General features: G+C 35.8%; 1 protein-coding gene across 4 annotated transcripts in view; it reads right to left on the bottom strand.

The window, feature by feature from the left end:
- Positions 1-27,930, bottom strand: part of LOC149780188 (ATP-dependent RNA helicase A protein-like) — a 116,746-nt gene that overhangs the window by 4,578 nt on the left and 84,238 nt on the right. For all 4 annotated transcript variants that reach the window (XM_089936935.1, XM_089936934.1, XM_089936936.1 and 1 more), the window contains 11 exons: positions 24,650-24,744; positions 22,079-22,152; positions 20,932-21,084; positions 20,390-20,550; positions 15,956-16,067; positions 12,591-12,758; positions 12,038-12,122; positions 8,519-8,617; positions 6,397-6,564; positions 4,963-5,078; positions 2,940-3,140 (listed from right to left, as the gene is read on the bottom strand). In XM_089936935.1, the coding sequence (XP_089793061.1) occupies positions 2,940-3,140; positions 4,963-5,078; positions 6,397-6,564; positions 8,519-8,617; positions 12,038-12,122; positions 12,591-12,758; positions 15,956-16,067; positions 20,390-20,550; positions 20,932-21,084; positions 22,079-22,152; positions 24,650-24,744 (1,432 nt within the window). The remainder of the gene's footprint in view (positions 1-2,939; positions 3,141-4,962; positions 5,079-6,396; positions 6,565-8,518; positions 8,618-12,037; positions 12,123-12,590; positions 12,759-15,955; positions 16,068-20,389; positions 20,551-20,931; positions 21,085-22,078; positions 22,153-24,649; positions 24,745-27,930) is intronic.

The following is a 27,930-nucleotide window of genomic DNA, read 5'->3' as shown; positions in this document are numbered from 1 at the left end:
ATACAACCTGCCTAATACAATGATACCTAATACAATGATAACATAAACCTATTTTACCATGCTGGAGTAAAATCCAATTGAAATTGAGGGTCTAGAGTGGTAAAAAGCACTACCTATCAGATTCAAGAGTACCTCATAATATGCATAGATCTTCCTCAAAATCAAACTCATCAACATCTTGATAATTCATCACTAACTATAAACAAGTTTTGAAGAAAAAAGTCTTATCAGAAAGCAAATTTTTAAGTAAATGATTCTCCGATAATACCTGCTCAATCACATTATGTTAGAAATTTTAGACTGCTACCTCACAAATCCAGCCGTACTAAAAGACAAAAATCATCTATTTCTGTCCAGCTTTTACTTTTGCCCATTACCTCCCCTTGCTACTGTCGGGTTGCTATTATTTTTATAGCTCAGTGATAAACTAATGAGTATGCCTGCATGGCAGGGTGAGTTGGAGGGTTTTTAAGTAATGCGACTGTTAAGTTTTCTTGGAGTAACATAATTTATTTAAAAATGTGCCTTCTCCTTTGTTACGTGTTTAGGCTCGAATAAACAGTAGCAAAGAAAGAGTGAAAACAACAAGCCTTTTAAAATTTAACAAATAATTATTTTCCTGGAAAAATTCTGTAAAAATGAAAAAATGAGAAGAACTTACAGCTTCAAGAATCAAATCCAAAAATAATCTAAGAATAATCCACGAATTAAATTGCAAAACTCCTAGTAATAAATGTTCTAATAATTTCAAGTTCGAATCCTGATGGAAAATCCAAGATGAATGACAATGATGTATGCTGTGCTTATCTATAGTTCCTTGTAGAAATCCAAATAATGGCACTCCGGTGTTGGAAATCCAAATTAAATTTGCAAGCAATGTCTTTCCAAAAGTTCTATATGAGCACTCTTCAATATTTCCTGAGAAAAGAATTAGTCCTTTTGAAATCCAAATGATCTTAAGATAATTAACTCAAAATCTGGCAACAACAAAGAAAATAACTTGATACCAAGTGTAAAAGCCCCAAAACTGATCTCTCTCTCTAACACAAAGGTTATATTGTATCATAAGACGCAATTTCAAAATTCCCCCAAGTTGCAAAATCATTAAGATGGGGTCACGTGAACATGTTTATATCACATACATAGAATAGGGGCCCCGAGTGGCCGAGTGGTCTAAAGAGTTCACCGTTCTGGATCACTGCCATCTCACCTCTGTCTGCGTGGGTTCGAGTCCAAGGCTCGGCTAGTGTGGGTATGTGGGAAAGCCTGCCAGTAGCTTCTCGTGGGTCGGTGTTTCTTCCCTGGGTTTTCCAGGGTTCTTCCTCCACCAGTTATACTGGCCGCCATGTATAGCCTATCTTGTACTGAAAAATGGCATTAAACCCTAGAAGAAGAACAAGAACAAGAACAACAACAACAGCATACATAGAATGTGGCCTTGATTAGACCAATATTATTCCCAGAATTAAAAATAAAAAAGTGTCTACTTCTTAACGCACGTAGTCCTATCATAACCTTGACAACAACCAATCATTTTAAAATAAAATAGAACTTTGTTTACTAATTTTGAATCAAGGTCAGCATCCAAGCCAACACCTGGTGCTTATGCAAAGAATGATTCAGGTCAACCAATTTTCTGGAAAAATATAATCTCCTGTGAATAAATTTACATTATAATTTCATGTAAGAAAAATAAAAAATAATTTAAAACTGACAAACAAACAATTAAATTAAAATGAATATATATTAAATCCGATATACGTAACACCTTCAAGTATGTTCCCCAAACAAGTAATGTTAGGAGAATAGGTAGGAGGAGGAGGAGGGAATGCTGTGCACCTGACCTCTACCTTAGTTATCCTTCTAGGGAATGATGGCTGATTCACCATGCAAACAATAACCCATTCTCCTAATTACATAAGCAACACAGCTTAAGGTCACTTGATCTGTGACCCCAACATATGGATATAAAGATAATTATTGAAATATTTTTGCCTACAAAATTTCACTGGCAAATCCAGTGGAGCTGATAAACTGTGAATACTGACAAACGGTTTCCTATTTTTGGCCATGAGATTCCAGCTCCGTTACTAATCGAACAAGCAAACATAGTGTTGCAATAATTTGTAAAATGACAACATAAGGTCTACAACAGCATGGTTTTAGAATAGATGAAGTCCATAAAGGTAACAAAGTAACTCAAATTTAATAGAAATTTAAATACATAATGTATACAACTTACAGAAGAATAAATCCAAATAGAAGTTGGATGGTCCAACAATTTACACTAAAATGACTAGGATTATGAGGTAAAATGTATGATGTTAATCAGTACAGCAGCAAAGCTAAAAACTAGCAACACCTGGTGGTGGCAAGTGGAAGTAATGAGCAAGAGTTATTTCCCTTCGTTTACAGGAGTAGGATTTGTGAGGTAGCAGGCTAATATTCCAAGGAAGGAGAAATTGAGTTGCTCAAGTGAAGTTCAGTTAAACAGATGATAGAACACTTTAACACAAGAAGGGGATTTTGTTCTTGAAAGTAAAAACACATGTCATCCTAGGCCCCAACTCTAACAATATCATTCTGTGACACTCTTACTCAACAGAAGTAGGTGTATAAAATGAAAATCTATTTTCCTCACATTAGAAAAAAAAACAACAGTTTAGACAGCATACAGAAAGCTTCACTTGGACATAACTAAGACAAGTCTGATATTTGTCCCAAAATGCAGCTAGAAGGTCAAACACCTCTCCCCCAACAGATTTTTGTTTTTAAGAATAAAAATCCTCTCCCAATGTCTAGATCACTTGGGTAGGTCCTAAGATCTGATTTGAGGAATTTGAATTTTTGAACAAAAACTTTGCAAACGTGCTTTCAATAAAATTACCTGAGGTAGACAAATAAACCTGATTAAATTATCTGGCCATTATAGCACTTACGATGTCTCTGGTGGGGCCATTCCATGGCGGGCAGCATTTGGCCTAGAGAGAGCCCTAACTACATTCATCAGAATCTCCTCCTGTGGGCCAGGCTGGATGACACCCTCTGGATTTACCGTGTACCGGACCATCAATGCCTCCAAGGCTGGGCGCAGGGCAAGGATTTTTGAGGCAACAATAGGATCAATCTGCAAGTTTATCCTGATAAAAAAAGTTATGGATAATGAAGACTGATTGTATTTTTTGTAAAGCTTTAAAATGTAATTAAAAAACTTCCAGTATTAACTGTTTCAAATATAAAAACCAACCAAAAAAGCCCTTGATTTTTGTCTTTTGCAAGATACAGCAGTGAACAGGAAAAGTAACAAGGAAAATGTCATTAAAAGTATTCAAAACATGATACTCATGAGATAGGCTACATACTACAGAACTAATTATCATTGTATGTGCAATACAGGTATGGCTACATACCATAGAAATAGTTAGCACTTTACACATAATACAGGTAAACTACATACTACATAAATAATTGGCACTGTATGCGTAATACAGGTATGGCTACATACCATAGAAATAGTTAGCACTTCACACATAATACAGGTATGGCTACATACTACACAAATAACTGGCATTGTACATGTAATACAGGTATGGCTATATACAGACCTGCCAACCCTGACGAGTTCGTCTCAGTAAGCCATTTGATTTTTGTTTCCTTAAGTTTGACCAGTCTTCATTCAGGTGTAACAAAGTATTATAAACTGCTATTGTAAAGCTGGAAAACATAATTAAAAGTTCGGTATTCGAAACATCAGATACAATAAACATTATGTTCAACTGAAAAGTTTGTAAAGTACATGTAGACTTTATTTACCTCTAGTACAGTTACACGAACTATAGTTCCAAACCCTATGCAGCTCAATGGCTTGTTGCTGTCTCTCAACTTGACACAATTCTTGGAAATTCTTTTTTCATTTCACATGACGACAGCAATCATATCTCCTGCCATGAGTCATACTCAAATTGGCATGTGATGTCCAATACATGTAATTGTGTCCTTTCCAGCTTTTTTTCCACAAGAATCTGAATATTCCTTTATATTCTTGTGTTGATTATTAACACTTGTCAAGAGGCTTATTTTCCCTTTCATCTTAAACATGCATCGCTTGCTGGAAGCCATTTTTAAAAAATACTATCAACAGGTTGATCATGCAAATGCTTTGCATGAGCAAATAGGTGCAGTTTAAAGCATCTGAAGAACTGCTGTAAAACTAGTCTGGTTTCCTGACTAATTGCACTAACTCTAATATGAAATCCGGATCCAAATCAAACACGGATGGAAAAAATTTCTGGATTTTTCAGCAATGATAATTTTTCCATAGTTTTTGCTTTTATGATGTAAGTCTGTATTTTAAAGGTAATTTTCGTAAGACATATGGCAAAAGAGTTGGCAGGTCTGTATATACCACATAAATAATTGGCACTTTACATGTAATACAGGTATGGCTACATACTATAGAAATAATTGGCATTGTACATGTAATACAGGTATGGCTACATAACATTGAAAATAATTGGCACTGTACATGTAATACAGGTATGGCTGCATACCACACAAATAATTGTCACTATACATGCAATACACATACCTGAGGAAGAAAGGGAAGTATTAGCAGGATATAAAAAACATTTGTGTTGTTGCATCTATCAGAGAGTTTTACATAAGTTATAAACTATAAACTTTTTTATATCAAAACTTACATGGCCTTTATCACATCATTTCAAGACAATTTGCACACGTCAGAATTCTTACCAATTTTGATGCTTCAAATGTACGAGATAAAAAATGCCACTTTTAGATGTTTGTTCGATACTTTCTATCATTAATCTAAGGGGGCGTATACTGCATTTTATCTTTTCAGTTTACAAATCATATACACATGCTGACTTCACAGAACAACTTTTGTACACAATTCAGGTTAAGGCGTCATACCATTTCAAAGATATCAGATTTTTCACTCACCATCCATCCAAAACAACAGTTCCATTTTCTATAACAGCATGTCTAGATGCAAATAAGAGTAACTGAAGTGGCGACACCATGGTCATCTGTTTACAGGACACTGCTCGTGTTCGAATCTGCAAAGACAATATTATTAAAAGTAGCAGAATTTTAACTAGTTTTGTCATTTAATGCATTGTCTTTGCAAGCTAGCCCCAACATTAAACATGTGATCTCCTGACCTTTCTTAGCAACCAATCAAAACTGATCACATCATACACAGGTATTACAAGACAGGATTTATATCTACACAAGGACAACTTTTAAACTTATAAAATTTTTTTAAAAAAATTTAACAAATATGCTCATCCTTTACAAAATTATAACACTGCCCACAGAGAAATGAAATGTGGTGGAAATCTTAAATTTTGGGGTATATTCATGGTTGTACATCCTATATACAACCATGCAAAAGGTCAACCCCTACGTCATAAAATTGTACTCATGTTCTGAGTAATAAATGTTACTCCAAACCTGGAAATCATACTTGAAAACAATAAATGCAGCCTTTTGATTAATCAAAACATTTTCTGGCAAGATCTAGAGTTGATTTTTCTGATAGAAAAATTTATAACTATACATTTTTAATAAAATTTCAGTCTTGAGTAACTAAACTATTGAAAAACATCAGAACAGTGCCTATTCATCACTTCCTACTAAAGTGAGCTTGACAAAAATAAAAGCCTTCAATACCTATTGGTAATTGGACATTATCACACCTGTTCTCACAATGTATAAATCTCAGCACCAGAGTGTATTGTCATTCAAAATTAGTTTTGGAGGTAATAAATTCTTTGAGAAAATTTCAACATGTATTTTTCCATTATGGATGAAAATATTATGGTAAACAAGTGACACTTAACTGACAGACATTATGGTAAATGAGTGACACTCAAATGACAGACATTATTCTCAAATTGTCTTGCTTTAAACCTCTGATAACATACAAGCCAAGCTATTTGAACTGAACGCTTCACTACATGAAATAGAAACCCAAATATCTAACATATCTAATACCTTTGATATGACACTACAATGTGAATAAAGTCAAATATAAGTTTCAGGAAATTTGTAACTCCATATAAAGAAATGTAAAATTACTTGCATAGTAAATTTTAACAACATGTACAAAAAAAACTTAATGCTGATAAAATACTATTTTATATTCTCAGCTGATGTTTAGAGTTTTAATTTTTCAAAGATTTGAGGAGCTTTAAATTACATTAAAATAATGCATGATTAATTAATACATTTATACAAAGTCAAGTATTCCGGGTATTCTTTGCTGGGTCATATGATCGAAGTCTGAAGATGTGGCATATATATAATCAACATGTGGCATCTGCATAATCAACATTGAAATGTACATGCATATATACAAAATGCACTGCTAACCTTCTCTCCAAATATGAAGAAAGGGGATGGAAACTTGATCTCTCTGTTGCTGCAGTTGACAGAGGACTTGTGGACAAGAGCTGCCCTACTCTCTGTTGTCAGTACCTTCCTCTTTTCCTTGTGGTAACATACATTAGGATACAGGCCCATACACAGCAAAGTGATAACCTGTTATTATACAGACAGAGGATATTAACATACATTAGGATACAGGCCTATACACAGCAAAGTGATAACCTGTTATTGTACAGATAGACGATATTAACATACATTAGGATACAGGCCCATACACAGCAAAGTGATAACCTGTTATTATACAGACAGAGGATATTGACATACATTAGGATACAGGCCTATACACAGCAAAGTGATAACCTGTTATTGTACAGATAGAAGATATTAACATACATTAGGATACAGGCCTATACACAGCAAAGTGATAACCTGTTATTGTACAGATAGACGATATTAACATACATTAGGATACAGGCCTATACACAGCAAAGTGATAACCTGTTATTATACAGACAGAGGATATTAACATACATTAGAATACAGGCCTATACACAGCAAAGTGATAACCTGTTATTGTACAGATAGAAGATATTAACATACATTAGGATACAGGCCTATACACAGCAAAGTGATAACCTGTTATTATACAGATAGAGGATATTAACATACATTAGGATACAGGCCTATACACAGCAAAGTGATAACCTGTTATTATACAGAGGATATTGACACACACTAATGAAAAGGCCCATATACAGTAATGTTATTACCTGTTATTACACAGACAAAGGAATGTTATTACCTGCAATTATACACAGTATATTAACAAGCATTGGTGAACAGACACATATACAGAAATGTGATTACCTGCAGTTATACACAGTATAGTAACACACACTGGTGAGCAAGTTCATATAAAGAAATGTAAAATTACTTGCAATCAAACACAGTATAGTAACACACACTGGTGAGCAAGTTCATATAAAGAAATGTAAAATTACTTGCAATCAAACATAGTATAGTAACATGCACTGATAAACAGCAACAAAAACATCTATGATGATATTGCAAGTAGTCATAACAAAAGCCAAAGAAACACATGAGATTATTTCAGTTTCAAACTTTTTCCAACAAACATGATAAGCAGCATATCACATTTCTTACATGTGTCTGTATGAAAACCATACTCATTGTGTCCAGTTATATTCATCTGTATGAAAACTATACTCACCATGTCCAGTTATATGCATCTGTATGAAAACTATACTCACCATGTCCAGTTATATGCATCTGTATGAAAACTATATTCACCATGTCCAGTTATATGCATCTGTATGAAAACTATACTCACCATGTCCAGTTATATGCATCTGTATGAAAACTATACTCACCATGTCCAGTTATATGAATCTATATGAAAACTATACTCACCATGTCCAGTTATATCCATCTGTATGAAAACCATACTCATTGTGTCCAGTTATATGCATCTGTATGAAAACTAGACTCACTGTGTCCAGTTATATGCATCTGTATGAAAACTATACTCACCATGTCCAGTTATATGAATCTGTATGAAAACCATACTCACCATGTCCAGTTATATTCATCTGTATGAAAACTATACTCACCATGTCCAGTTATATCCATCTGTATGAAAACCATACTCATTGTGTCCAGTTATATGCATCTGTATGAAAACTAGACTCACTGTGTCCAGTTATATGCATCTGTATGAAAACCATACTCAGTGTGTCCAGTTATATGCATCTGTATGAAAACCATACTCACCATGTCCAGTTATATTCATCTGTATGAAAACTATACTCACCATGTCCAGTTATGTCTGTATGAAAATCATACTCACCATGTCCAGTTATATGCATCTGTATGAAAACTATACTCACCATGTCCAGTTATATGTGTCTGTATGAAAACCATACTCACCATGTCCAGTTATATGCATCTGTATGAAAACCATACTCACCATGTCCATTTATATTCATCTGTATGCAAACTATACTCACTGTGTCCAGTTATATGCATCTGTATGAAAACCATACTCACCCTGTCCAGTTATATGCATCTGTATGAAAACCATACTCACCGTGTCCAGTTTGTTGTCTGGTCCATTGTAGTTAAACATCTGTGGCAGAAGACATTCCTCTGGAAATCCTGCATTCATTAGGATGTCACGCAACTGGTTCTGAAAAAAAATCCTGAATGTATTACAAAGTGAATTGGTGAAAGAACATTCATAAAAATTTTTATTAACTTCATCAAGTTTTTTTTCTGAAGAAAAAGTGGGATACCAACTTTGAAGTAAAAGACGTTTCTTTGATAATAGTTTCCTGATCACAATACATTAGAAATACAACTACAACCTCACAAATTCAGACTCCTTGTTTGCAACAAAAGTGCAAGAAGTCAATTTCCCATCTATTACCAGCACTAAATCCTCTCCATATTTTAGTTATTTGTTCAAATATTTTACCCAATCACAGTACTTTGTGAGGACAGGTAGGAGGTGGAAGGTTATACGTCTCCTTTTCCCAGTCTCCAAATGAAAAGGCCCAATCTCCAAACACCTGATGTATCACACATGGTTCTAGTTCTTTCAAAAGAAAAAAAAAAAAAAAAAGTGAAATTGTGAAGGGGGGATCTAGTGGCCCTCCACAACCATCATCTCAAAGGGTTATCTCTTTATCAGGAGGCCAGGGGACCTTAGCTCCTGTCAAAAAGTGCATTTTCAACTGAGAACATACTAAACTGCTCCTGGTGGTGCAAATTATCATAAGTTTGCAAAGTTGTTACGAGATTGCAACAAAAATTATTGGAAGATGTACCCAACTTGAAACAATACTTAAAGAATTCTACAATGTTCCTTGTCACAACAACTTGTTCTCCAATAATGTTAATGCAATAGTTATCACATGTCAGTGTTCACACAATAATTCAGTCACCATACTTTGTTAATTTGTGCAGCACAAATTATATGTATATCACACTTTTATCTTCTCATAACAAATCCGTTTTGTTTTGTTTTTTTCATGGTAAAAGTTTTTTAATTGTATGCATCAACTCTTTAATAATACTGGCATAAAATCACTTGTCTTTTCCCCCATTGGACATATCCTGCTGATACCAATATGATGGTCTTGCTTATTTTGCAGCCTTCACAAAGATTTCTTTTGCTCTAGTTTTTCTTTTCATTCTCAATAAGAATATTGTCAAGTTCCTCATATTGCCCACATGCAGTTCACATATTCTAGCACAGAGCTGAATTTGCCCTCTCTGCTAACAAAGTCTTTCTTAAAATACTGTATTGTACATTTTACAGATGCCTTCAGACCATATTTTGATGTTCGGTACCAAGTCGAAGGTTTCTATGTTTAACCTCTCTGATTTTGGAATCAATATCATTCATGATATTGAAGGATGACTCACTCTGTTTGCCATGAAAAGTAAACTCAAGACATGACCTTCTTTAATAAACAAATGTATCTTCCAACAGTATCATCTCTTCCTCACCAGTGATCTATATGTTGTCCATCCTTAAATTCTGGAAGGGAATCAGTTTGGAAGTTTCTAACTTGTAAGTCATACTGGTCATTTTAGATGTTAAACACTGCTTTAGAGTTGGCATTAGTAGTTTCAATCTTTCTGGCAAAGACCGCAAAATGCTTGTCTGCTGGCATTCAATTTTCTTACAAATCAATCAAATACGTTCACATCAACTTTGCTTTCAAACCCTTCCCATTTCAAACCGTTAGCCAAACATTTTGTGTCCGTGTCACTATCAGTAATCTGAGACACCATGTTTGGCAAGCTTGCTTATTTCCATCAGGTTCTGTGGTATGAAGATTCAATGGATGAGTAAAACTTTTGAGCAAACATAATACTCTTTACGATGCATGTCTGTTAAATAACATGCAGAACAAATACTATTACATGGATTCTCCTTTTATAGTTAAATTATTGCATGGACAGACTGTTGATTAAACCTGGATTTGAGAGGATAGAAATAAAAAAATGGACCACATTGAGGAAAATCAGATTTTGGCCAGGGGAAAAGTGGAATTCTGCTTTAAAACAGAAAATAAAAAGTCAATTACTTATGTGCAACTGCATTGAAACTTGTGACAGATATGGGCATCTTAATATGCCAATTTGTGGCTTGTGATATGGTACCAGGCTAATATGGATCTGAAATGGTACCAGGACGATATGGATCTGAAATGGTACCTGGCCGATATGGATTTGATTTGGTACCAGGCCAATATGGATCTGATATGGTACCAGGCCAATATGGATCTGAAATGGTACCAGGCAAGTATGGATCTGAAATGGTACCAGGCAAGTATGGATCTGAAATGGTACCAGGCTGATATGGATCTGAAATGGTACCTGGCCAATATGGATCTGATTTGGTACCGGGCCAATAGGGATCTGATATGGTACTAGGCCAATATGGATCTGATATGGTACCAGGCCAATATGGATCTGTAAAGGCACCAGCCCAAAACAGAGTTCTAACAGCACCAGTCTGAAATGGATCTGTACTGCTACTAAGAACACATGGATCTGTAATGGCACCAGGACGACTTGGATCTGTAATGGCACCGGTCTGAAATGGATCTGTAATAGCACCGGTCTGAAATGGATCTGTACTGCTACTCAGTACACATGGATCTGTAATGGCACTGGTCTGAAATGGATCTGTACTGCTACTCAGTACACATGGATCTGTAATGGCACTGGTCTGAAATGGATCTGTACTGCTACTCAGTACACATGGATCTGTAATGGCACCGGTCTGAAATGGATCTGTACTGCTACTCAGTACACATGGATCTGTAATGGCACCGGTCTGAAATGGATCTGTACTGCTACTCAGTACACATGGATCTGTAATAGCACCAGGACGACTTGGATCTGTAATGGCACCAGGCCAACATGGTTCTGCCAGGCTGATATGGGTATGTAATGGCACATGTCAGACCTGGATCTCTAATGGGTTTAGTGACCACCAAACTGACCTGGATTTGTAATGGAACTGGGCCAACATGGACCTGAAATGGTACCTTTCAAACATGGGTCTGTACTGATATCAAGCTAACATTAGTCTATCATTGTACTGGCTCAACATCAGTCGATTATGCCGGTACAAGTATTATGATGCTGGGATGCCATAAGATAAGATATTCAACTACCATACCCAGTCAGGTAGTAGTTGAGGCTGTGTATGAATCTAACTCTGATGGCAAATTCTGGTCTTTCTGGAAAGAGGTTAGACACTCTTCCATTTGGATGCTGATTTCATGATCCTGGAACAGAGTAAGACAAGATACTGAATCACTGTACCCAGTCCCTCCAGGCATTAGTGTAGGTTACATAAGAGTTTGTAAGTTTAGAAGGATTTATCTTTTTTTTTTCTTTCTCCAGGATGATTTTGTGTGTGCTTTAAGTGGAAGTGAAAAAGTTGTACATATGACAAACACTACCAAATTTGTTGTTAATTTTGAAGGTATATAGGATTATCTCTGATGTTGTGACAAAAAATGTGCAGAGTTTGCCAGCAATATAATTTCTCATTCATGCAAAAATACATACATAAACAACTTACTTTTGCCTCCCAAGTCATCCTGAGTGTGGGCATGGAGAGAGACTTTGTGTCACAGAAATACATTTCACTCTGCTCTCCACCCATCCTGTAATAAAAAAACAATAATGCTTCACCAATGTTAAATCCCGTGAATTTAAAAAACTTAAAATAGTTCAGCTGGATACAGTTTTGCCAGCAAATAATGACATAATTTAAATGATTATCAAAACTTCTAACAAATCTTATCATTGCTGGTTAAACTACTCTCACCGTTCTTAGAAAAGTGATACCCAATACAGAAAGACAACATTCTACTCCAAAACATTTGTGCATTCAATTATCCATGTCATGTTTATATATAACAAGACAAAAAATTCTCAAACCTTATACTTTTTATAAATTTTGGTAACATAACTACATTATTATGCAGGAACAAATTACCAATAATGGTCTGGTCTGGTGTTCTACATGTTAAAACTGGGTGGGGTGGGGTGGATGTAGTCATAGAGAAATTGTATTAATAAGATAAGACTGAACTCGGATCATATGTGATTCTTATCCTCAACAAACTCACCTTGCTTCTTCCCATAAGTTAAAAGCATTGAGCAATGCCACATGGTCACTGAACCTGTTTCCAGCCAAACTCTTATGGACCCAGCCCAATCGTCTTCGATCTGTGGGAGTGACAAATGGTTCTGGAAATGTAGTGCTGGCAGCAATGGTACAAGCAGCATCTCCACAGCTACAACATTCAAACAAAGTCATGCTATGAAAGGGAATATATGCAACAGAAAATCTTGCAATTTTCTATTCTAGTATTCAATGGGGTATGCATTTAGTGAATTCTATCTGGAAAAATGGAATTAGATAGAGAAACAAGGTCAACTCTTAAAATCATTTCAAAATTATTATTAAATACTCTAGCTTTTTGCCTACTTTTGCACACTGAAGTTATATTTTTGAAGTCCTTCTGAAACTTTATTATTAAGAATATGGATAACACATACTGACCTTTCTCCATCGTGAGATAGTAATAAATCACAGAATTGCTCAATATTTATATGGAATTCAATGCATTAACACACAATAATCTACAATCTGGTCATTGGTAATAAGAACACCTTATAACTGCATTGCCATTACTATGTACAAAACATTCATTAATACAGACTAATAGCTTAATCCTTGAACAATGAATGCTCCTGAAAATTTACACTAACAGTTTCAATGACTGTATTTTTGTCATGTTCAACACATAAGCTGGCTGCATTTTTGTTCACTACATAACTTTTATACTCAGCATCTATTCTTATAAACCTAATTTCACTCTTCACCATAAGTACAGTCAATACGAATGTCTCCTTGAGTCAATGTATTACAAGTACTTGAGTCAATGTATTACAAATACTTGAGTCAACGTCTTACAAGTACTTTACAAATTACAAGAGTTATGAGTGTTTCAAAAACCAAATTAACAAATTTTCTGCCACCCAAATCATACTTCAAAATGAAAGAATCTATCATGACATTTTACCTTTTATGCTCGAAAATGTTTTCTTTTAGTTACATTTTATGCTTTTGCATGACAACATATGATAAATTTAGGCCGTTCTTGATTCTTCGAGGTATTGGAGCAAAAGTTCTTTCTTTTAAGTGTGCAGTTTTCCAACTGAATACTATAATTAACACTAAAGTTTATTAGCTACAAATGGCAAGCAATGTGATGCAAGATAATTGGATATGAGGAAACAGGAAAGCCCCAACTGGCATCCACATTTAAAATCCTTATTTATATCAAGCACATGACCAAAATGGCTGTTTTAAGAGCAGAAATTCAAATCAGGACCAAGTGATGTGGAATAAATTCTTGGCATGATATTATGTGTCCTTTTCTGTTTTCTCTGATGCAGAATAAAGTCTTGGAATAATTTTATGTTTCATTTGTATGTAATTAAGGAGAGACAAGTCTTGGCATGACTTTATGTTCCCTTTGGATATTCTGAATGGAATAACCATGTTTTGGCATGAATTTATGTCCCATTAATTTATGTTCCCTTTGCATGTTCTTAGGGGCAGAATCAAGTCTTGGCATGACTTTATGTTCCCTCTGCCTATTTGATGGGGCAGAATCTAGTTTGGTCATCATTTTATGTACCATTTGCAAATTTGTAAGGGCAGAGTGATTCCATGGTTTAATTTTATCTGCCAAATGCAATCTTAATCATGAATCTATGTGCTAGAATAAAGTTTTGGCATGATTTTATGTGTAGGGGTGGGATAAAAACCTGGCATGCTTGTATGTGAACTTTGCAATCTCTTAGGGGGCAAAATGAATGAAGCTTTGGCATGATTTTATGTGTAGGGGTGGGATAAAATTATGGGATGCTTGTGTGTGCCCTTTGCATTCTCTTCAGGGCAAAATTAATGAAGTTTTGGCATGATTTTCTGTGTAGGGGTGGGATAAAATCATGGGATGCTTGTATGTGCCCTTTGCATTCTCTTAGGGACAAAATGAATGAAGTTTTGGCATGATTTGATATGTAGGGGTGGGATAAAATCCTGGCATGCTTGTATGTGCCCTTTGCATTCTCTTCAGAGCAAAATTAATGAAATTTTGGCATGATTTTATGTGATGGGGTGGGATAAAATCCTGGCATGGTTGTATGTGCCCTTTTCATTCTCTTAGGGGCAAAATGAATGAAGTTTTGGCATGATTTTATGTGTAGGGGTGGGATAAAATCATATTATGCTTTATGTGTCCTTTGCATTCTCTCAGGGGCAAAATGATATCTTGCCATGATTTAAGGTGCCAGAGTGACACCTTGTTATGATTTTATATGCTGGAATGAAGTCTTGGCATGATTTGATTTGTGCTTTGCTGTGTTCACATTGTCAAAATCTCTTCTTGGCATGATTTTATATGCCATTGGCAGTGTTCTTCCTCCACCAAATTTACTGTATAGCCATGTATAGCCTATCATGTACTGAAAAATGGCATTAGAGCCCTCAAAAACACCCCAACTATTTACTGTTTTTTTAATTTATTTAAATATACAGCTTTTCCTTCTAATGTTAAGTATTCAAGCTAAAGGTAGCCTAATAGGCATTATTCACATCATTCAACCAGACTTCTCATACTACTTCATGGGGGCCCCAAGTGGCCGAGTGGTCTAAAGCGCTATCCGTTACGGATCACTGCCATCTCACCTCTGTCTGCGCAGGTTCGAGTCTTGGATTCAGCCAATGTGGTATTGTGAGACTGCTTGCCAGTAGCTTCTCATGGGTCGGTGGTTCTTTCCAGGGTATTCCCGGATTCTTCCTACACCATTAATACTGGCCGCCATGTATAGCCTATCGAGTGCTGAAAAATGGCGTTAAACCCCACAGCAACAACAACACACTGCTTCATGAGTTCTTAACCATAACATGTTTCTCCTGTAATGTCACAATGAGGCTTTCTAAACATTTAGGAGCGAGTTTTGGCTGATGTGATTCAGTCTTGTGTCTTGCATCATCATGATGATATGATGACATCATGTTTCACATACACATTGCCATTTTCATTGGCTGTTTGAGACACATGTCCTGCATTACTGTCATAGTGTTAAATAGTATTCTTTTAAACTTTCAATATAAGTTTACCTTGAATAATTATAAAAATATGTCTATGTGAGAGTCTGGTTGAATGAGAGTATGGTCACATGAGAATTTATATTTACTGAAATGCTGATAACAGAGCTAAGTGAGAAACTGGCTTGAGTGAGGGTACAGTCAAATGAGAATTTGCTGAAAGACTGATGGTTCTATAACTGCTACAAAACATGTAAGAATATTAGAATTCAAAATCTATCCAGAACATTTATTGTACCAAAAAATCCAGTTAAATAAGAACAAAATGTATAAAGGGCAAGCACTATAATGAATGTAACATTCACTTACTAAAATATGCAGCCATAGATGATCATCTTGCCCAGCCTTGGCTCTATTGGCAGACGGGCAAGGATTTTTCCCAAAGGAGTCAATTCATCATTTGAATCCAATGCACGCATTTCTGAAAGAGATGTTAAAAATGTGGTGCTAAGTGTTTTCAAGATGAAAGAAGAAGTAATTCTAATAAATTCATGTAAGTTGAAGAAATTCAAATAACACGCCTGGCATAAAACAAAAAATGTACAGGTCGGAAAAAGTGGCAAACTTTGGAAAGAGCTGTCAGTTAACCTTTAACTCTTGCAGGATGTTTAGTCCAACAAGTTCTGGATCTCTGCGAGTCTGATCAATGTATTGCAGGACTGAACAAACAAAACAGTGTATAAAGCAAGAGAACCTGTCAAATTTTGTTTGGCATTTCTTAATTGGTCATTTGTCAAACATTAATCCAATGTAAAGCTAGCTTACAACCAAAAGTCAGTGTGTTTGGAATGAAGATGGTGGGACTGAATAATTTTTGTGGACTAAGACTGATGGTCCAATGCTAACTTTGAAGACCACAGAAGGAAGTTCCAAGCAGTACTACAAAAACTATTTACATTAAGAAGGAAATCTGTATTGTTTATTATATTTTTCTCATAATGCTGACCCATCATATTAATTTTAACTTCCACTACCTCCCACATATAGACCTCTCAGAAATACTGACATTTCTTCTTCTCATTTATATACCTTATAAAATATATCTACCACTGAAATTACCTTCTCTGCTAGATGACTAAATGAATACTGTCTGTACCTTAGGTAAGGCTTGAGTGATATGCTAGATGACTAAATGAATACTGTCTGTACCTCAGGTAAGGCTTGAGCGATACATCGAGGATGCTTATGTCTGTAGGAATTCATGGGAGGACTTGTTCATAAAATGTAATTGGTTAAGTATTTGCAGTGAAACCATATTTAGGAAAACATTTTCTCTTCTTCATGAAATGTATCACCTAATAACATTAATGTTAAGAGAATAGGCTAGAAGAGAAGGCAACACATGAGCATCCATTATCTAGTATCTCTTGGAGAATGTGGTAATATGGATCCTAAAGTCATAGGCAAAACCATTTTTGTATAAAACGGTTACACATAATTGCCATAAACCAAAAGGCAGATAAGGTGCATGTGACTTTAACCCAATACCCATTAAGAAGGTTTTCTGGTATCAACGTCAGGACATCTGGGCAACCATCACAGGGCCTACCTGATTCTGCTGTTTCCTCAGCTAAATCCTGAGGGTAAAAGCTGAAGAAAGTCAACTGTGTGAAAGCGGACAATCTCAACCATGTCTTAACTGAATAGTTGTGTTTGAATGCAAGGTTTATAAAAGATGGTACTAATTTCATTTTCTGATATTTTCAAGAAGCATATCAGACCCAAAATATCTGATTCACTTAATGCACCGAGTGAAACATGGGGACAATGTCTGGGAAATGATGTTCTGCATATCACCATTAAGTGGGAGTAAAAGTCTTTGCTAACCCTAATGTACTGCCATCAGTGTATTTAAAATAGCACTTTAAAACAAGAAACGTCTTGGAATTTGCCTCTTCATAAAGATCTGAGTGAGAATATAGAGTTATCACCTTCTGATTATCTGCATTTGGCAGACACTTCATGGCCATAAATTGCAGCTGTATCATGTATATGGAGTTAGCTGACCCTCACAGAATAGTCCAACATCATGAAGGCAACATTTCCACAAGAGAGGTTCTATTAGGAATGAAAGGCATTGATTACAATCCTCATTTCCATGACATTTATGTGAAGAGTTTACTCCTCTCGCCTCCAGTTCTTGATGACTGTCAAGAAAGCAAATGGTGGGTACTATAACCTTGTGTGCTGATGTCCACTTGAACCTAACTTGCAAAGGGTACATGAAAAGCTAGTCAAGATGAAGATGGTTTCTGGTCACAATGAAAAGTGTAAGAAGTTAAGGAAACTCTGTCACAAAAATCCATATCTGTTTGGAGACAAATCTGTGAGTTCGATGTGCATGGAGGAAAGGCACACACAATTGAGACGAGTCACAAACTCCATGCCTGAATAAATGAAATGCTGCAAGGAAGACAGATCTGATTTTTCCCTGTACATAAAAAAGACCAGCTGAGGGAGGTTTATATGTTGTATTGGATTAGGTCTTACCAAATCTTTCTGTATGATGTTACTGAGATACACTGCTTTTCCAATTTTCATGGTTATTCTGAACTGAGTGTTGAGACAGTCAATTGCTTTGTGAAAAACCATGGAAAAAATCTTGTGTCCAAAAGAGATTGCACATAACTGAAATGCAAGTCAAATGAACTTTCAGGAAAAACAATGTAATGGGATGTGAAAATAAGTATTCATCAAGTTCAGGCTAACAGTCAACTTTTCCTTCCTTACAGAAAGCCTGATTGACTGTGCAGTCTTCATCTTTAAATTGGGATTAGCTATGAACTCGCTGATCTGGCACTGAACTTAATGAACTGGTTTTGAACTTGTACTAGCTGTGAACTTGTACTAGCTATGAACTTGTTGCATTATCTATGAACTTGTTGTACTAGCTATGTACTTATTGATCTGGCTCATGTTTCATCCACTCTGGCATCAGAAAAAGTAGTGATAAAAACCTGGAGAGGCTGGTTTGCAAATAAACTTCACTACTCACTTGGGCTGCAAAGTATGAATTTCCATTTCCAAAACTGAACATGATTTTTAGCCCATCCACAACAACTTGTGTTGCCAATTCGTTGTCCTGAAACAGGTTGAATCAAGCTTAACACATTATTGGGAATATCATGCTAGGGAAATGGGAACTGTCTTTCCCAATCACAAACCAAGTGAGCCAACCCAGTCAGGTACCGAACCAGTTACCCATGGGTTAAAAGTCCAATGCTCTACCAATCAAAATACAATGGCAACATGTAAAAACTTAAGATGTCTTGGCACCTATTGAGGTATTGTCTTTGGGTAGATGATGCAGAGTCACTGCCATTTGTTCAGAGGCTTGATGAGAAGAAACTGGTTTCTGTTCCAGTTTATTAAACAACTAACTGCACAGGGAAGATTACTACAATATTGCTGTGTTGGTTGAAATGATGAAATAGGGAGATGGTAAAAACAGTTGTAGAGGCAATTCTTGTGTTGGTGCTTTTTAAGCATCCTCATCATAACCTTTAAATAGCAGGGGAGATAAAATAGATAACATACACTGAATGATGGGAGTTGAATGATGATGAGGAAATCATCCCGTCTATAAAAAAATTAAAGATTGTTGTTGTTGTTGTAGGGTTTAACGCCATTTTTCAGCACAAGACAGGCTATACATGGCGGCCAGTATTAATGGTGGAGGAAGAACCCGGGAAAATCCCCGAAAGAACCACCGACCCACGAAAAGCTACTGGCAAGCTTTCTCACATACCAATATAGGCCGAACCCACGACGCGAACCCACGCAGATCAAGATTGTACAGGGTGGACAACATAGTGTGGTGATTGTAAATAATAATGTGGCATGTTGACTCCAATGTTCACTGTGATCTCCTTAATCTTGAGGGATTGTAGCAGAATACATGATAAAGTAACAGCAACGTCAGCGCCTGGCGAGCTCTTCAATAAGGCCTAAAAGCTGAACTCAGTCCTTTCCAAGGTTGGACGCAGAAGTTGCTGAGTTGATCAAAATTATGACCATATTCTTTTGTAGGATTTTCCTTGTCTGGTTTTCTGGGAATCTTTTGCATCCATGCATATCATGTCCAGCAGAATCAAGAATGCCATCAAATACTAATATGTTGACTGAACCGGTAATCAGGCAACCTATGGGGCTTGAATCATCAATGTAACAAATAAGGCTAATGATGGGATAGCTATTTGGACTGAATGAACAGATGGAATCTAGTAATATCATGAGTTATGAACAGCCATATTGATCTGTGCCCAATTCATAGCAACTGACCTCTGATCAAATGTAGCAAGTAACAACAAGATAGCCAGCTTGATGTTCTCGTCAGAAACCAGGACTGCAGCAGATGGTATTTATAAGGGATGTGGTTGCAGAACACTTTTGAGATGTTTATCAAAACCCATGTACCAAGACTGTTACTCTGGTGATACTCTCACATGCAGAGGGTCATTTACAACTGGTTGACTGCCAAAAGGAGGAATCAAATTCTCCTGATTCAGTTATGCTATTTTCTAAATATTGGAAGACAGGTCAGTGAGGTAATTAAATTATTATAATATATATATATATATTTTTTTATACAATTCATTGATTGGAAAGATTAATATTTATATCTTTCTAGGATAGCTGGATTCAGTGATAGCAAGCAATGTTTAAATATTGATGATAACTGCTACCTGCGTGCAAAAGGAAAAAAGAAAATGTTGAATCTTAGTGCCATGACCTATTCTTTACCTTTCAGCAATGCCTCTGCCTCAATGACAGCATCAATGGGAGGGGGCTCAACTGCCTTTGATAGGAATGGACCGATGGCCCCAAGTCTCAGTAGTTTGATAGACAGAGCCAGTTCATGTAATGGGGTTCGGTAAATCTCAGGTGTTGTGTGCTGCTCCAACCTGACAGAAAATGACATGTCCAGTCAGGTCTCAAATCTTTTGCTATTAAAATCAAAGTAAACACTCGTACACAGTTGAGATTTCAAATGACCCATGATAAATTAGTTGGGTTTTTTTACATTCTGGATGGAGAAAGTGAGAGAGAGTGAGAAAAACAGATGAATTGATTGAAGATGAATTGGTTCAATTTTTAATAAGCACATTCTACGTACATGAATAGTGGGCAAAAGTAATAAAATTGTATTGCCTTCCCTCAAAAGTTATTTGGAACAGACCTGGCATTTACAGTTATCAAACATATTAAGTTTCAAATAAACTTCACTCATTTAGGATTAAACTAAATACACATACATATTTATGATTTACTAAGTTAATGCTTGCCTATCAAATCTAGCTCTGCTGCACAAATGGAAAGCAAAGCCTTCTCGAACACGACCAGCACGTCCACGCCTCTGTTCAAGGTTGGTTTTGGATGCCCATACTGTGGCATAGTTTGTCATGTTGTTATGTGTTGTAAACAGCTTCATCTTGGCCCTGAAAATTGGAAATCATTATCTATTAACACATATCTCCATCTCACCTGTATACATACACATTATTATATACTGAAATCATGTGCTTAAGAAAGGAAATATAAAAGAAAATGCCCAGTTACAGAGGTGATTGTTTGGCTTCTACATGCACCATAAAGTCCTGATCATATCAGGTATTACAAGTCTGAAACTGAGCAAGTTCAGATGTACAGGAGGACATCAGAATGAGATTAGGAGGGATACAATTATATTCATTTGTGTGTGTGACCCCTTCTGTACGCTTAATAACCAGAGTGTATTTTCTTCTTAGTTTTTTTGTGTATAATTTTACATTTGTCAGCTGGTGAGAGAGGAATAAGTTAAAATACAAACATAAAAATACAAAAAGACATGCATAATGAATGGATGGATGAAGATGCACAAACATAAATATGAAAAGACAACAGAATGAATGGATGGATGAAGAAAACAAAACAAGGAAAAGACAACTGTATATGAGTACCGGAAGAGACTTTTTCCAGTTATGAAATAATTGCAAACTCCTCATAATATGGGCTAAACTGGTACGTTAATCCAAGATTTATCACTATGAAGCTTTAAGACATTCAACATAATAAATAGACACATAGCTTCTTACAAAAGTACAGAGTCCAGCATTTTTTCTTACCAAGGTTCTGGTTATGTTCACAATAAAGTCTAATTCAAACACTAAATTTCTTTTCCAATGCATATAAATAAGACATGACTCCTGTTCCATTTTTTTTTGCTCATTGATCTGCAACTGAGCAATGTAGCAAAATCAACCCATGGTTTCCTGTGTACACAAATAAATACCTGAAATGTGACAGTTACTTATACCAAATAAATTACTGAAACAGAATTGTATCAATTACATGAATATCAACAATACTCTTCATCATCCTAAATATTTGTACTCGCTGCGGAAAGAGTGTCTAAACTGTGTTCACCATAAACAGGATGAAAACTGTACTCACTTGCAGGAATCAATAACAAAGGATACATCATTGATTGTCACACTTGTCTCTGCAATGTTGGTGGAAAGGATTATCTGTAACAAACAAAAATACTTAGAGGATGTTTACACTTTTTATCACAGACTCAACCTCAAGAACAAGCAGTGTGACATAACCTACACATGCACAAACATATCACCTGTGGTACATGCAAGTTATTGGCCACAGACACTGTGATATAATCAGTGGCATATTATGCATGAATGGACAGTGAATCCCTTATCGGGCCATGATAAATTCATCAGTACAGGACAATTATGTAGGAAGCTCCCATTAGTTATGTGCAAACGGACACCCACAGATTGCTGGACCACCATTCTTAAGAGTGGAAATGTGCTACTGACCCTACTGCAAAATATTACCAAATACTGATGAACATCTGTGCCCATTATTGTTATGTATACCCAATTTTTCCTTGAATAGCTCTGACGGTCATTTATTATCCAATATTAAGTGTGACATAGTCAATATTATGCACTGTTAAAAGCCCAGCAAACTTTTCATGGAGTCCCTCAACTATTTCTAAAGTGGGCACCTAGTGAGTGAATATATTGTATCATTTCTTCATGTGTGCCATACACTGAATATATTTTGATGCTTCAAGTCTTCTAGTATTTCTAGACTGAGATAAATATTTCAGGGTGTGTGTATATATATATATATATATATATATATATATATATATATATATATATATATATATATATATATTTGTGATGAGTCATTATTTACCATCTATCTGTATGAAGATAAACATAATCACACTGCTGAATGTGTTACACATTCTCACTCATATGTAAAGAAGTTAGTCAAGTATATTAGCATATTATTGCATGCACTGATACTAAAGTACTGTCACTGTCACCATACAGCTATTATTTCATTAGTTTTTGTTATATTTCTTCAGGATCATAATACCCTCTTTTGTCTGTTATGAATTATACAAAATGACATGCCTTCTAGTCAATCAGACCACTGCATATACAGACAAGAACAAAGGAATTCATAAGACAGGCATAACTTTACTGTGCAACATCACATGAGAGGACAGGATTGATGTCATCTATTTAAATCATGCAACTGAGAGCCCATCTTGTGCCAATTTCTTCGGCACTTTCTACCTTTTGTTTTGAATTTATACATAGAAATTTAACATGTTGTTCCCTTCTCTTTCTTGATTCCTGTTGTGTTTCTCATGAGAATCTCTCTGTTTTATCCAGTTCTTGATTCCTGTTGTACTACACATGACAATCTGTTCTATCCAGTTCTTGATTCCTGTTGTACTACACATGACAATCTCTGTTTTGTCCAGTTCTTGATTCCTGTTGTACTACACATGACATCTCTGTTTTGTCCAGTTCTTGATTCCTGACACATGACAATCTCTCTGTTTCATCCAGTTCATATAATTACACCATTGTACTGGTACTTCATGACAGTTCTCATAAAAATAAGTAGGATGAAAGAAATGTGTGTGTGTGTATGTGTGGTTTGGATTTTTAACGTAGCTTAAACAATTTTTCAGTCATATTGCTATGATGTCTGCAGTGTGGCAGTTTATAGTGATGTCCAGCACTGGGTCATCATGCTGCAGACATGTAGCATGATGTCCCAACCAGTCACATTATCCTGACACCAGGACGGCCAGTTCTAACACTAACCTCTTCATGCTGAGCGCCAAGCAAGGCAGCTGTTAGTACCATTTTTATAAGTCTCTGATATGACTCAGCCGGGGTTCAAACCCATGACCTCCTGCATCTGGATGAAAGAAATGAATAACCGTACAGGAGACCAATTCTGGAACTTTTGACAAAAATCAAATTTGTACTGTAGTATAAAAATGATAACAAACCACCTTCAGTGGCAGAACAATTTTGAAAATCCATGCTTTGGAAATCTGGATGCCCAGCAGATTTTTCTAACTGCCTGATAAGGAAACGTTGTTGCCCTTGGGTGGCCATATTGGATGTCAGATCTGCATCACTGTCATTAATGACCAACTAGACATCACAAGAAATCCCCCAGTGAAAACCCTATGCTGAGATGACAAGCCATTCAGAAAATAATAGCAATAACAAGATTTTCAAAATGGTTGCTGTGCTGTATCAGAATTCACACTGACACCATTTTTATTCAGAACCAACAAGGCATCATAAGAAATCTTCGGGTCAAAACCACATGTTAACATGACTTTCCATTAAAGATTCTGAAGATGGCTGCTATATTGGCCATACTGGATGTCATATCAGCATCATTTTCATTCAGAACCAGCTAGATCTCATAAGAAGTCTTTCAGTGAAAACCCCATGTTTTCTGAGTGGCATCGTTTTCATTTAGGACCAAACAGACCATGGGATGAATGTGTGTATACAGCTTCATGGCAATCATCCAATTAGTTCAGGAGCAATAGTGATAAAAAATAATGCTAATGGATGGACACATTAAGAAGTTCAGGTAGACAATAGACCATACCATCTGGACTTCTGGTCTGTGACATTAGGACCCAAAACAAAACACTATCACTGCAACTACCTTAGTAACTCCAGGAGGAACAGGCTCAAAGACTTTCCTTTGGTCCTCTCTGGGAATCTGGGAATGTAAGGGCAAGATTTTGTACTGCCGCCCACCTGGAAAAAAATATAAATGACCTACTATAACATGTTAATATGATTCAATGAATCAATCATGCTGTCTGCTTTCATGCAGGTAAGAATGGTTTGGGTTTTTAAGATTTGGAAGAATTTAATTTCATTTGATACTGAAACTATACAAATTTTGTACATGTTTTTCTGTGACAACTCTTCTATTTATCATCTAACACAATAGTAAGAGAGGCAAAGTTTGTGCAGAATACCTACTAAATAGTTCCTATAAACACACCCTAACTAATAGAACAAAATCTTGTCAGATCAGATCAATTTTTAGCACACTGACCTTTTCATTAAACTTGTCCAGAATTCATGTCCTAACTCTCCACCTGGAGTCAAGTTAATTAATATAAAGTACTCTTTATTTTACTGAATAATATCATTCCTAATACGAGTGAACATGATCATAATAAATTAAAAAAATACAAGAAAAGTAACCATTTAACCACATCACAAACTGTGCTGTGACTGATGCTAAATTTCAATTTAGGGGAATCCTATTCAAGAAGAACAAGCTAATCCATTAATATAATAAGGTAAAAACATCTGTTCTTCTCATCACAATGTTTAAAATGGTGAATTATGCATTTTATTTCTATAATGAATAAAAGCTTGAGAAATACATGATATACAACCAAGTAAAGCAGTAGATATACAAAAAATAAAAGGGAAAAATAGGGCATGACCCAAAGGCAGGAATTCTACAGAAAGAGAAGAAAATATATTCCAAATAAAGGGTAAATTGGATGCAAATCAATAAATCTAAAACAAAAAGGTACATTTGTTGATCCAATGGTCCTATCCAAGGACATAACCAAAGAGCAAAAGGACAGCATGGTACTGGAAGACAGCTGCAATTGGGATCATATATTTCAAAATGCAATTAACTGGATCAAAAATTAAAATGTACGAGATGAAATCAAATCTTTATTAAAAACCTGTATATGATATACTAGTATTATTTCTTTTACAATAAAATATATAAGGTATTGGCATACCTAATTCAGTTTGCTGAGCTGGTAAATATGCTTTTGTTTCTTATCACCCCACTTCTTCAAAGCCTTTGGAAAATGAAAATCATGTATTGGGCCCCTTGTGTGTTTATAGTCATTAGTTTATTTAGTTTATTTACTGTTACAGATGTTATCCTATTCCAAAGAGTAATGCAAATTCTGCTTTGTAAACTGAATCCCCATCCCTTAACAATCAGCTTTTTATATTATGGCAGAACCATTGCAATTTTGGCCAGTCTGAATAGATTTAGAAACTTATAAATTTTGACAATTCATTCAAGAGGATCCTATGTTTTTTTTGTCCTATGGATTACATTTGCTGCAAGGCCCTAAAGTGACAAGATACTAATTATGTCTTTAATACTGTTGTCTGCACTAAGTTCAGTTGGTGTCAAACTTTCAGATCTTTCCTCCTGCATGGTTTCATTCTCAGCAGATGATCCTGCCATCTCCCTGACTTTCCTAAACACATCAGTTATCTTTTTTTCCCATCAATACTCACTTCTGTTGCATTTTAGGTATTTTCCTAATAACTAATAAATCAATCATTTTGCAATACTATGTAGGAGACAATTAAACTGGACTCCTTCATTAATTTGAAATATTACAGCAGATTTTGATGCTAAAGTTGTGTCAAACAATAATCTCCAAAAGTATAGGATCCATTGGGATCATGGAAAAAGACAAAAGGACAATGATTAGATTATTTTCAGATAAAATGTTATCATACATTGGGAAAAACAAATTGCAGGACACAAGTAATCTGCATGACCTTGACCCAACTGGGTTTCAAAAATTGCATGGCTTTCTCTGTTTAGCAACAATTCCACAGTCTAGCAGCATTTCTGAATGTGGTGATATTATATATCAAACATTAAGTGGACTGGATATGGGGTTACAAAATATTAGTTGTTGTGGGGTTTAACGCCATTTTTTGGCACACGATAGGCTATACATGGCGACCAGTATTAATGGTGGAGGAAGAACCCAGGAAAACCTCAGAAAGAACCACCAACCCACAAGAAGCTACTGGCAAGCTTTCTCACATACCCACATTGGCTGAATCTGAGACTCAAACCTGCGCAGACAGAGGTGAGATGGCAGTGATCCATAACAGAGAGCGCTTTAGACCGCTCGGCCACTTGGGGCCCCCAAAAATATTAGTGATGAAAACATAAATATATGCCACCTCTAATAAACTGCAACCCAGTCCCATCACAGAAAAGAGACTTAAGGTAAAAAACAAGGGCAATAACTTTAACAAAATGCTGGGACAAAGTGATTTGATGATCATAATATTTACAAAGCTTCTTGGCAATCCATCAAAAACTGCTGGACTAGTTCAGTTAACATGACTGTGACATACACATCCTTGGGCTACACGAGGAAAGGGACAATAACTCCACACAAATCTGTAGCAGCAACGTGATGCTTTTATATGTGCATCTTCAGGTGATGATCATAATATTGACCAAATATAATGGTAAATAAGGGACTAGATGCATTAACAAAACTATGTCATACAATGTATGAAGCTATTAATAACGTAAATCACAGGTACAAAGTGAATTGGCAATAAGAACTTCTTCAGATGTGACCATAACATTTGCCAAATTTCATGTCTTAATATCAAGAACAGTGTGGTCATAATATTTACCAAACTGCATGTCAGTGTATCAAAAACCGTGAGACTAGTTGCACTAATGAGACTGAGATATACAATGCATTAAGTTACAATACAAAAAGGACTATAACTCAATCAAGTACAACAAGTACACAGTGCTTTTCTGATAGGAATATTTTCAGGTGATGAAAATAATATTTACCAAGTTTCATGCCAATCCGTCAAAAACTGCAGTATAAGTTGTGCTACTGAAATTATGTCATGCTGCAAGACAAAAGGGGGCACCCTAGGAGGCTGAGTGGGTAATACATATTTGATTATTCAAAACAATGCAGGTACAATGTGTAGTTACAGACTCTGTTCTGTTGCTAAGCATTGAAATGTGCAAAATGGCTATCTGATTAGTAATGTTAAGATGAACACAATTTTCTTGTTGACACTTTTCAATCAGACGACGTAAAAATGTTATCACCCCAAAAACGTGCATATGCATAAAAGTAATTTTGGACAGAAGATAGCAATCTAGCT

This window comes from Sinohyriopsis cumingii, chromosome 16, assembly GCF_028554795.1.
Source record: "Sinohyriopsis cumingii isolate HCF-2022 chromosome 16, ASM2855479v2, whole genome shotgun sequence".
NCBI lineage: Eukaryota > Metazoa > Mollusca > Bivalvia > Unionida > Unionidae > Sinohyriopsis > Sinohyriopsis cumingii.
The sequence above is the reverse complement of the archived record's forward strand: the minus strand, read 5'-3'. Positions and strand labels throughout refer to the sequence as shown.